The sequence below is a fragment of the Oncorhynchus clarkii genome, chromosome 17 (genome assembly GCF_045791955.1).
Source record: "Oncorhynchus clarkii lewisi isolate Uvic-CL-2024 chromosome 17, UVic_Ocla_1.0, whole genome shotgun sequence".
NCBI lineage: Eukaryota > Metazoa > Chordata > Actinopteri > Salmoniformes > Salmonidae > Oncorhynchus > Oncorhynchus clarkii.
Genome location: NC_092163.1, coordinates 37,900,695 through 37,913,553, shown reverse-complemented (window position 1 = coordinate 37,913,553; position 12,859 = coordinate 37,900,695). Strand labels below are relative to the sequence as shown.

The window sequence follows — 12,859 nt, the reverse complement described above, 5'->3', positions numbered from 1 at the left end:
CACACCAAAGTACGTTCATCTCTAGGAGACAGAACGCGTCTGAGGTCTTGGCTGATTTCTTTTGATTTTCCCATGATGTCAAGCAAAGCGGCACAGAGTTTGAAGGTAGGCCTTGAAATACATCCACAGGTACACCTCCGATTGAGGTCAATTAGCCTATCAGAAGCTTCTAAAGCCATGACATAATTTTCTGATATTTTCCAAGCTGTTTAAAGGCACAGTCAACTTAGTGTATTTAATTTTTTTATTTTTTATTTCACCTTTATTCAACCAGGTAAGCTAGTTGAGAACAAGTTCTCATTTGCAACTGCGACCTGGCCAAGATAAAGCATAGCAGTTCGACACATACAACAACACAGAGTTACACATGGAATGAACAAAACATACAGTCGATAATACAGTAGAAAAAAAAGAAAAGGTCTATATACAGTGAGTGCAAATAAGGTCAAATAAGGGAGTTAAGGCAATAAATAGGCCATGGTGGCAAAGTAATTACAATATGGCAATTAAAACACTGAAATGGTAGATGTGCAAAAGATGGATGTGCAAGTAGAGACACTGTGGTGCAAAAGGAGCAAAATAAATAAATACAGTATGGGAATGAGTTCGATAGATGGGCTGTATACAGATGGGCTATGAACAGGTGCAGTGATCTGTGAGCTTCTCTGACAGCTGGTTCTTAAAGCTAGTGAGGTAGATGGGAATCTCCAGCTTCAGTGATTTGTGCAGTTCGTTCCCGTCAGTGGCAGCAGAGAACTAGAAGGAAAGGCGACCAAAGAGGAATTGGCTTTGGGGGTGACCAGTGAGATATACCTGCTGGAGCGTGTGCTACGAGTGGGTGCTGAATCACCAGCAGCAAGAGCGACATCATTGATGTATACAGAGAAGAGAGTTGGTCTGAGAATTGAACCCTGTGGCACCCCCATAGAGACTGCCAGAGGTCCGGACAACAGGCCCTCCGATTTGACACACTGAGCTCTATCAGAGAAGTAGTTGGTGAACCAGGCGAGGCAATAATTTGAGAAACCAAGGTTGTTGAATCTGCCAATAAGAATGTGGTGATTGACGGAGTCGAAAGCTTTGGCCAGGTCGATGAATACAGCTGCACGGTAATGTCTCTTATCGATGGCAGTTATGATATCGTTAAAGACCTTGAGCGTGGCTGAGGTGCACCCATGACCAGCTCGGAAACCAGATTGCATAGCGGAGAAGGTACGATGTGATTCAAAATGGTCAGTAATCTGTTTGTTTACTTGGTTTTCGAAGACCTTAGAGATGCAGGGTAGGATATATATAGGTCTGTAGCAGTTTGGGTCTACAGTGTCTCCCCCCTTGAAGAGGGGGATGACCGGGTTGCTGTGGAGGGTGCCGGGCAGTTGACCGGGGTAGGGGTAGCCAGGTGGAAAGCATGGCCAGCCGTGGAGAAATGCTTATTGAAATTCTCAATTATAGTGGATTTGTCGGTTGTAACAGTGTTTCCTAGCCTCAGAGCAGTGGGTAGCTGGGATGAGGTGATCTTATTCTCCATGGACTTTACAGTGTCCCAGAACTTTTTTGAGTTTGTCCTGCAGGATGCATATTTATGTTTAAAAAAGCTAGCCTTAGCTTTCCTAACTGCCTGTGTATATTGGTTCCTAACTTCCCTGAAAAGTTGCATATCACATTGGCTATTCGATGCCAATGCAGAACGCCACAGGATGTTTATGTGGGCAGACAGGTCTGGAGTGAACCAAGGGCTATATCTATTCCTGGTTCTACATTTTTTGAATGGGGCATGCCTATTTAAGATGGTGAGGAAGGCACTTTTAAAGAATAACCAGGCATCCTCTACTGTCGGGATGAGGTCAATGTCGTTCCAGGATACCCCGGCCAGGTCAATTAGAAAGGCCTGCTCGCCGAAGTGTTTTAGGAATGGAAATGTCAAGGTTTTTGGTGGTCTTCCTAAGCCAGGATTCAGACACGGCTAGGACGTCCGGATTGGTGGAGGAGGCTTTTAATGTTAACATGCATGAAACCAAGACTTTTACGGTTATAGAAGTCAACAAATGAGAGAGCCTGCGGGATGGGAGTGGAGGTAGACACTGCAGGGCCTGGATTAACCTCTACATCACCGGAGGAACAGAGGAGGAGTAGGATAAGGGTGTGGCTAAAGGCTAACAGAACTGGACGCCTAGTACGTTCAGAACAGAGTAAAAGGAGCAGATTTCTGGGCACGGTAGAATATATTCAAGGTATAATGTACAGATAAAGGTATAGTAGGATGTGAATACAGTGGGGGTAAACCTGTGCATATAGTGATAATGAAAGAGATATTGTCTCTAGAAATAACATTTCAACCAGGTGATGTCACTGCGTGTGTGGGGGGTGGAACTAAATTGTTAGCCGAGGCGTGTTGAGCAGTGCTAGAGGCTCTACAGTGAAATAAAACAATAGTTACAAACCAGAACAGCAATCGACACGGCATGGTGACGTTAGGGAAAGGCATGCGTAGCCGGGTGATCATACAAGTCCAGTGCGTGGCTTTAAGCAGCTAGCGGCACGGGGCTAGCAGGCTAACAGAAAGGCCTTAGAGGGATGACGCGACGGAGGGAAGTCTGTTGTGCCCCCCTCGTGCAGTTACATCAGCGGACGGATCAGCAGGGCTCCGTCTGGTAAACCAGGCCAATTTGCAAAATATGTATAGTGGCCGAGAAATATGTCCGAAGGGCCTCTTAAGTCAGCAGTCCAATGTGCTTCAGATAGCTAGCAGGCCGCAGATTAGCGGCTGTGCGTTCAGGGGTCGTTAGCTGCTATAATTCCAGGCAGATTTTTTTTACATTTTTAAATATCATAATAAAAATGTTTGTGTATGTATATATAAACTTCTGACCCACTGGAATTGTGATACAGTGAATTATAAGTGAATTATAAGTGAAATATTCTGTCTGTTAACAATTGTTGGAAAAATTACTTGTGTCATGCACAAAGTAGATGCCCTAACCGACTTGCCAAAACTATAGTTTGTTAACAAGAAATTTGTGGAGTGGTTGAAAAACGAGTTTTCATGAATCCAACCTAGGTGTATGTAAACTTCCGACTTCAACTGTAAATATCAGTGTCATGTCTACCTCGGATAAGCCTGCCAGTAAAGCAATAAAAACAAGAATCACAGAAAAGTGCTAAAAATATCTCACATACTAGTAACATATAACATTCTCTGAAACTCACTTAGATAATACCTTTGTTAACACAACGGTAGCAATACATAGTTTCAACATCTTCAGAAGAGACAGTAATGCCAATGGAGGAGGTGTTGCGTTATATGTTCAGTCATATTGCTGTAAAGCTTAAGAGAGGATCTCATGTCAAATGCTGTTGAAGTAATAAGTGTAAAGTAAATATTGTAGTGGACATTTCCTGTATTTACCAAATCATGAGAGCAAACCACACACAAGTCAGAGTTATCATAAAGTCCATCTTTAATTATATGAGCTCCATCATAACCCTGTGACTCTCGGATCAATTCAGTATCTATAAATGAATTCTCTGAGAGTCCTTACACATTGCAACTGAGATCCTTTATAGCAAAGACACACATAGCCAGACAGCATTGGCTATAAATTATCGTTCAGCTTTGTCTCCTAAACTATGTTCTTATCTCGCTCTTGGTACCACTCAGGACCATAAAACAAAACCTCATCAACAGGCATATATTAAATACACCCCTCCTGGACAAGATCACAGAGACACAGTGACTGGCACACAGACATTGTGGAGCCAAGAGATAATTGGTTTAAAAGATATGTTTACATATGAAGACAAGCTTGACCTCTCCCCTCTCTGCGGCCCAAGTAACTGAAACCTGACAGAGAACAGATAACTGCAACAGGCCAACAGTATTATCCAAAAATAGACATTCTAATGACATATCTCACATAAGCATGCAATAAAAATAATAAAACATATTATTTATAAATGTTACCTAAATAATTCTGATTCCGCCACGACAATATTGACTGGCTTCCATCAAGCTGCCCACTCATGAAAAAGCTTCAAACTATAACCAGTGCCTGCAACCTGGTTCAGGTTATCAGTCAACCTACCAGGGTAGTTACAAACAGCACAGGAATGAAATCATCCACATGTATTGATCACATCTTTACTAATGCTGCAGAAATCTGCTTTAAAGCAGTATCCACATCCATCTGATGTAGTGATCATAATGTAGTAGCCATATCTAGGAAAAACAAAATTGCAAATGCTGGGCCTATAGAGGTCATATAATAGGTTTTGTAGTGATTCCTATGTTGAAGATGTAAAGAATATTTGCTGGTCTGTGGTGTGTAATGAGGAGCAACCAGATGCTGCACTTGACACTTTTATGAAATTGCTTATTCCAGTTACTAATAAGCATGCACCCATTAAGAAAATGACTGTAAAAACTGTTAAATCCCAGTGGATTGATTGTAAATGTGTATGGTTGAGAGGGATGAGGCAAAAATAATGGCAGATAAGTCTGACTGCACAGCCGATTGACAAACATAGTGTAAATTAAGAAACCATGTAACTAAATTGAACTTAAAGAAGAAACTGTCCTATGAAACAAAGATAAATTATAGTAAACATCTTTGGAGCACCTTAAATTAAGTTTTGGTCAAAAAGGCATGGTTCCACCAGTCATTGAATCAGATGGCTCATTCATCACAAAATCCACTGATGTTGCCAACTTCTGTAATTTTTTAATTGGCAAGGTTCGCAAACTTGGGCATGACATGCCAACAACAAATTCTGAGCCTACACATCCATGCATAACTAACCAAATAATGAAAGACAAGCATTGTCATTTTGAATTCCGTAAAGTAAGTGTGTAGGTGAACAAATTATTGTTTTCTATCAACACTGACAAGCCACCTGTGTCTGACAACTCGGATGGAAAATGACTGACGATGATAGCGGACGATATTGCAACTCCTATTTTCCATCTCTTCTAAGCCTACAGGAAAGTGTGTGCCCTCAGGCCTGGAGGGAAGCAAAAGTAATTCCGCTACCCAAGAGTCACGAAATTGGGGCGAAAAAAGGGGTAAAAAGTACAGTAGCTAAGATAGGTATAGGTCTGTCCATGATAAAGCTCTGCTCTGCCTTCTTAATTAACAACACTAGCAACAGTGCCTAGTTTTGTCGCACCTGGACGACTGTCCAGTCGTGTGGCCAGGTGGAAAAAAACGAATGAAAATGACAATCGGCCCAGAAAAGGGCAGAACAGCTGGCCCTTAAATGTACACGGGGAGCAAACATTAACAATATGCATGTCAATCTCTGCTGGCTCAAAGTAGAGGAGAGATTGACTTTATCACTACTTGTATTTGTGAGAAGTATTGACATGTTGAATGCACCAAGCTGTCTGTTTAAATTGCTAGCACACAGCTTGGACACCCATGCCTAGCCCACAACACATGCCACCAGAGGCCTCTTCAAGTCCAAAACAGACTATGGGAGGTGCACAGTACTTCATTGAGCCATGACTACATGGAACTCTATTGCACATCAACTAACTCATGCAAGCAGTAAAATCTGATTTAAAATACACCTTATGGAACAGAGGGCTGTGAAGATGGCATATCTTCAATTTAAGCCTGCGAGAAAGTGTGTGCCCTCAGGCCTGGAGGGAAGCAAAAGTCATTCTGCTACCCAAGAATAGTAAAGCCTCTTTTACTGGCTCAAATAGCCGACCAATCAGTCTGCTACATACCCTTAGTAAACTTCTGGAAAAGATGCAGTGCTATTTTACAGTAAACAAATTAACATACTTTCATCACGCTTATAGGGAAGGACATTCAACAAGCACAGCATTTACACAGAGAAATTCATGCTAAAATGTTTTTGTTCGACTTCATTGTGGCTTTTGCCATTATCGATCATAGTCGTCGGTGTGCAAAGCTGTCATCAGGGCAAAGGGTGGCTACTTTGAAGAATCTCAAATATAAAATATATTTTCATTTGTTTAAAACTTTTTTGGTTACTACATGATTTCATATGTTATTTCATAGTTTTGATGTATTCACTATTATTCTACAATGTAGAAAATAAGAAAGTAAAAATAAAGAAAAACTCTGTAATGAGTAGGTGTGTCTTAGACTGGTACTGTATGTACGTAAATGAGATATTTCTGCGCTTCATTTTCAGTACATTTCCAAACATTTCTTAAAATATGTTTTCATTATGGGGTATTGTGTGTGAGCATTTTTTATTTAATACAATTTGAATTTGGGCTGTAACACAACAAAATGTGGAATAAGTCAAGGGTTATGAATGCTTTCAGAATGCACTGTAGCTATGCAATCTAGCTACCTCTCCTTTGCTAGCTAGCCAACTAAAGCCAACACACAATCAAATCAAGCCGCTGAAATGACAGCAAACTATGTGAACTTTAATTTGCTTGTTTTACCTTTGTTTCTTTTGCCATGCATTTGGATGTACCCATTATAATGATCTTGAAAAAGGAATTTGCCATGCTGGTGGAGATCTTTAAAAAAAAAAGTTTTTGCAACATTGTTCCACAGGTTGTAAGCTTTAGACAAACCCCAACTGTTGCAAACCAAATGGTAGCTTAGGGAAAAAAAGGCTTTTTTCCAGGGTAGATTAAGTTTATAAATTGACTGGCTAGGCTTTGGGACAGAATGCCTATACAATAGGTACACAAACTACCTGACAGTGAGAGGCTTTTAATTGAATCCTGGCTTCAGTGTTTACCCTTGTTTGTCTCAAAAGACATGTTATTCTTCTACTTCACGTGAGTAATTTCATTAGTTATTGTAGTTACTGCACAGCTTTACTTCCAAGATGTTATTATAGGCTTTACTTGAAACAGTTTATTCACCCGGACTGCCTTCATCTTTAGGCAGAGATAATAGGAACCACTAAGGAAGGAGATTGACGCGCACGTGCAACAGAATATTGTAGTGTACCAAATTCTGAAAAATCCTTTGTTGCAGTAAACATAAATTAATCCAATCCACCAATGTAGCTGAAGGGCCACATACTATAGCAATTCATTTGAATGTCTGTTCTATCCATTGTATTTATACTGAAGAGAAATATAAATGCAACATGCAACAATTTCAATTACAGTTCATATACGGAAATCAGTCAATTGAAATACATTCATTAGGCCCTAATTTATGGATTTCACATGACTGGGCAGGGCGCAGCTATGGGTGGGCATAGGCCCACCCACAGGGGAGCCAGGCCCAGCCATTAAGAACGAGTTTCTCCCTACAAAAGGGCTTTATTACAGACAGAAATACTCCACTGTTTCATCAGGTGTCTGGGTGGTTGGTCTCAGACGATCCCGCAGGTGAAGAAACTGGATGTGGAGGTCCTGGGCTGGCGTGGTTACGCGTGGTTTGCAGTTGTGAGTCCAGTTGGGTGTACTGCCAAATTCTCTAAAACTGTCACGTTCTGACCCTAGTTCCTTTACTTTGTCTTTGTGTTAGTATGGTCAGGGTGTGATTTGGGGTGGGCAGTCTGGTAGTTTTTTCTAGGTTGCGTTTATGTGTTTGGCCTGGTATGGTTCTCAATCAGAGGCAGATGTCGTTCGTTGTCTCTGAATGAGAATCATACTTAGGTAGCCTTTTCCCACCTGTGTTTTGTGGGTGAATATTTTCCGTTTCAGTGTTTGCACCATTCGGGATTGTTTCGGTTTTCATTTTGATTCTCTTGTTATTTTTGTATTTTGTATTCAATCTCATTAAAATACATTAGGGATACGTACCATGCTGCGCATTGGTCCGATCTCTCCTACTCCTCCTCAGAAGAGGAAGAGGAAATCCGTTACAAAAACGACATTGGAGGAGGCTTATGGTAGAGAAATTAACATGAAATTATCTGGCAACAGCTCTGGTGGACATTCCTGCAGTTAGCATGCCAATTGCACACTCCTTCAAAGCTTGAGACAGCTGTGGCATTGTGTTGTGTGACAAAACTGCACATTTTAGAGTGGCCTTCTATTGTCCCCAGAACAAGGTGCACCTGTTTAAAGATCATGCTGTTTAATCAGCTTCTTGATATGTCACACCTGTCAGGTGTGTGGATTATCTTGGCAAATGAGAAATGCTCACTGACATGGATGTAAACACATTTGTGCACAACATTTTAGAGAAACAAGCTTTTTGTGCATATGGAACCTTTCTGGGATCTTTTATTTCAGCTCATGAAACATGAGACCAATATTTTGCATATTTTTGTTCAGTGTATGGTGGTTATTTATTGTAATTCTCTGGTGGTTATCCTTCTTTCCATCTGTTATTATCTCTTGGGGTTCCTGCAGGAGTCCAGATGGAACTTCCTCTTTGCCTTCCTGGCCTTGCCTGCCTTGCTGCAGCTCTGTGTGCTGCCCTTCCTACCCGAAAGCCCACGCTTCCTTCTGATGGAGAGGAGGGATGAGGCCGGTGCAGAGAAAGGTAAACCCTCTTAAATAAACACACGTGTTTATGCCTTTGCATATATGGCCTGCTGAGATAATGACTCATCAAAAAGATGCTGCAGATACTGTGTTGTGTACTTGAATATACTCATCACACATTGCATTGGAATGGATTACATGTTGTAACGTCTGCTTCCAACTCACACCCTCAAACATGTAAATCCCCTGAACACAGCTCACTTTCCAGCCCACACTTTCACACCTAGATCCCCTGAACGCAGCTCACTCTCCAGATCCCAATCAAATGAATTCTAATCAACAATTCACACACCTGTATGTCATTATCACACACCATTTTGTTCAGTTCTTTGCACCCCATCTCTGTGAGGTATTGTTTGTTTTGTGACACTCGTCTTTCAGAACTCTTTTTCCCGTGATTTACTCCTCCCCGTGTATGATAGTTTTTGCCTGCCTCACTGACGACGCCTTCTGCCTATTCACTGCCTGTACTTTAGCCTATCAGATTTCCTGTTATCTACCTATTGCCTGATCTCCCGGACTATGTTACTAGCCTTTTCCCTGCCTGTACTGTTGCCCTTTTGGACCCCCTATGTATGACCTTCTGCCTGCCCCTGGACCCAGCTACCTGCCGCCTTTTCAATAAACACCTGTTGCGCCCTGCGCTTGAAACCAGCTCTCTGTCTCCCCTCGTGTTCATTACACATGTAAGGGGAACATGTTGATTTTAGCTCTTCAATCAACGCTGTAACATGCTCTTGAGCTAGCCAAATTGCATAAATGATGCCAAAAACTCCTGCACAGTGCTGAATTACTGAGGTGCTCATACACATGTGACCAACAAGATGGTGCTGATGGAGAAGGGCGACATCTTACGAGTTCCAACCCAACTTTGTGATGTATAGACTTTTTTATTGTGTTTCTTTACTTTTTTTTGTACACAAATTATATTATCCTATATGACCGCCAAGCATCTCTGGACATCAGATTGGCAGTTACTAACCTCGATTTCGACTTCAAATCCGACTCAGCTGTTCCACTGTTCTTACTAGACTCTATTCCTTTGTTCCACGGGCTCCCAAAACACTGCACTGGGAAAAGAGCTGTAGTCCCGGTGGCGCAGCGGTTTAACGCACCGCGTCTCATTGTTGCGGCATCACTACAGCCTGGGGTTTGATCCCAGGCTCTGTCATTACCACCCGTGACCTGGAGTCCTATAGAGTGGAGCAGAATTGTCAGGGTTAGGGGAGGATTTGGCCGTAGGGGCTTTACTTGGCTCATCGTGCTGTAACGACTCCTGATGGGTGCCTGTAGGCTGACTTTGGTCATCAGTTGACAAGCGTGGCTTGCCGGTTGACCTTCGTTCAAGTCTTGTTGATAAGAGATTCTACAATTAGAATAAGCTACAATTATATGTCTTACTGAAACGTTACTGGATGATGCCACTATGCACGTAGCAGGATTGTATAGCGGCTTCAGAGAAGTTGAAAGGAGGACTGTTTTTTAAAATAAATAACAACTAGTATGCAGCATACTTTCCAGTGTGAAGGAAATCTCGAGCTTTTGTTCACCTGATTTAGAATACCTTATGGTTAGTGGCAGACCCTTTTATCTACCAAGACAGTTCTCATCTGTAGTTGTCTACATCCTTTCACATGCCAACACCACTCTGGCAGTCAATGAACTGTATAGGGCCATAAACAAACAATAAACCGCTCACCCAAAGGCAGCATTTCTGGTGGGTGGAAACTAACGCGGAGATACTTAAAACCATCCTACCTCACTTCTACCAACACGTCTCCTACACCACTAGGGGAGCTAAAACTCTATTCTACCCCCAGAAACGCATACAAGGCCCTCCCCCATTCTGCCTTCCGGATATCTGACAATGACTCCATTCTCCTGCTTTCTGTTTACAAATATAAGCTCAAATAGGAAGTACCAGTGATGCGCTCAATACGGAAGTGGTCGGCTGTAGCGAGGCTACAATACTGTTTTTCTTGTACAGACTGGGATAAATTCCTGGATTAATCCGATAGCATTGAGGAGTTTACCACAAGTCACAAGCTTCGTCAGTAAGTGCATAGACGATGTCATCCCCACAGTGACTATAAGAACGTATCCAAATCAACAACCATGGATTACAGGCAATATCCACGCTGGGCAAAAGGCTAGAGCTACTGCCTCCAAGAAATGGGACACTGACATGGACACATACAAGAAAGCCTGCTACGACCTCAGACGAGACCTCACACATGCAAAAGGACAATATAGGAGGTTGGCGGAATATTCAAATAAAATTTTATTGGTCACATGCAGATGTTATTGCGAGTGTAGCGAAATGCTTGTGCTTCTAGTTCCGACAGTGCAGCCATATCTAACAAGTAATCTAACAATTCCACAACAACTACCTAATACACATAAATCTAAGGGATGGAATAAGAATATGTACATATAAATATACGGATGGGCCATGGCCGACCGGCATAGACAAGATGCAATAGATGGCATAAAATACAGTATATACATCTGGGATGAATGCAAGATATGTAAATATCATTACTAAAGTGGCAGTAATAAATTTACTTTTTTAGAGTGGCCAGTGATTTCAAGTATATATGTAGGCAGCAGCCTCTCTGTGTTAGTGATGGCTGTTTAACAGTCTGAGGCCTTGAGATGGAAGCTATTTTTACAGTCTCGGCCCCAGCTTTGATGCACCTGAACTGACCTTCTGGATGGTAGCGGGGTGAATAGGCAGTGGCTCGAGTGGTTGTTGTCCTTGATGATCTTTTTGGCCTTCCTGTGACATCGGGTGCTATAGGTGTCCTGGAGGGCAGGTAGTTTGCCCCGGTGATGCGTTGTGTAGACCTCACTACCCTCTGGAGAGCCTTACGGTTATGTGCAGAGCAGTTGCCGTACCAGGCGGTGATACAGCCCGACAGGATGCTCTCGATTGTGCATCTGTAAAAGTTTGAGTGTTAGATGACAAGCCACATTTCTTCAGCCTCCTGAAGAAGGTGCTGTTGCACTTTCTTCACCACACTGTCTGTGTGGGTGGACCATTTCAGTTTGTCCGTGATGTGTACGCCAAGGAACTTGAAACTTTCCACCTTCTCCACTGCTGTCCCATTAAAGTGGATAGGGGGTGCTCCCTCAGCTGTTTCCCTCAGTCCACGATCATCTCCTTTGTTTTGTTGACGTTGAGTGAGAGGTTATTATCCTGACACCACACTCCGAGTGCCCTCACCACCTCCCTGTAGGCTTTCTTGTCGTTGTTGGTTATCAAGCCTACCACTGTTGTGTCGTATGCAAACTTGATGATCGAGTTGGAGGTGTGCATGGCCATACAGTCATGGCTGAACAAGGAGTACAGGAAGGGGGCTGAGCACTCACTCTTGTGGGGCCCAAGTGTTGAGGATCAGCGGGGTGGAGATGTTGTTTCCTACTTTCACCACCTGGGGTGGCCCGTCAGGAAGTCCCAATTGCACAGGGTGGGGTTGAGACCCAGGGCCTCAAGCTTAATGATGAGCTTGGAGGGTACTATGGTGTTGAATGCTGAGCTGTAGTCAGTGAACAGCATTCTTACATAGGTATTCCTCTTGTCCAGATGGGATAGGGCAGTGTGCAGTGTGATGGGGATTGCATCATCTGTGGACCTATTGGGGTGGTATGCAAATTGCAGTGGGTGTAGTGTGACAGGTAAGGTGGAGGTGATATGATCCTTGACTAGTCTCTGAAAGCACTTCATGATGATGGAAGTGAGTGCTACGGGGCGATAGTCATTCAGTTCTGTTACCTGTTATCTGTTGCTTTCTTGGGTACAGGAACAATGGTGGCCATCTTGAAGCGTGTGGGGACAGCAGCCCGGGATAGGGAGAGATTGAATATGTCCGTAAACACTCCAGCCAGCTGGTCTGCGTATGCTCTGAGGACTCGGCTAGGGTCGCCGTCTAGGCTGGCAGCCTTGCGATGGTTAACACATTTAAATGTCTTATTTACGTCGGCCACGGAGACAGAGAGGGGGGGCCGCAGTTCTTTGTAGCGAGCTGTGTCGGTGGCACTGTATTATCCTCAAAGCGGTCAAAGAAGGTGTTTATTTTGTCTGGAAGCAAGACGTCGGTGTCCGTGACGTGGCTGGTTTTCTTTTTGCAGTCCGTGATTGCCTGTAGACCCTGCCACATACGTCTTAGCCGTTGAATTGCGACTCCACTTTGTCCCTATATTGAGGTTTCACTTCTTTGATTGCCTTGTGGAGGGAATAACTACACTGTTTGTATTCTGTCATATTCCCAGTCGTCTTTCTATGGTTAAATGCGGTGGTTCGCGCTTTCAGTTTTGCCCGAATGCCGCCCTCTATCTACGGTTTCAGGTTAGGGTAGGTATTAATACACAGTGGGAACAACATTTTATATGCACTTCCTTATAAACTCACTGTGATTA

General features: G+C 43.0%; 1 protein-coding gene across 2 annotated transcripts in view; it reads left to right on the top strand.

Moving 5' to 3' along the window:
- The window catches only part of LOC139370767 (solute carrier family 2 member 9, like 2), a 214,096-nt gene that overhangs the window by 74,120 nt on the left and 127,117 nt on the right, over positions 1-12,859 (top strand). For both annotated transcript variants that reach the window (XM_071110465.1, XM_071110466.1), the window contains exon 7: positions 8,306-8,438. In XM_071110465.1, the coding sequence (XP_070966566.1) occupies positions 8,306-8,438 (133 nt within the window). The remainder of the gene's footprint in view (positions 1-8,305; positions 8,439-12,859) is intronic.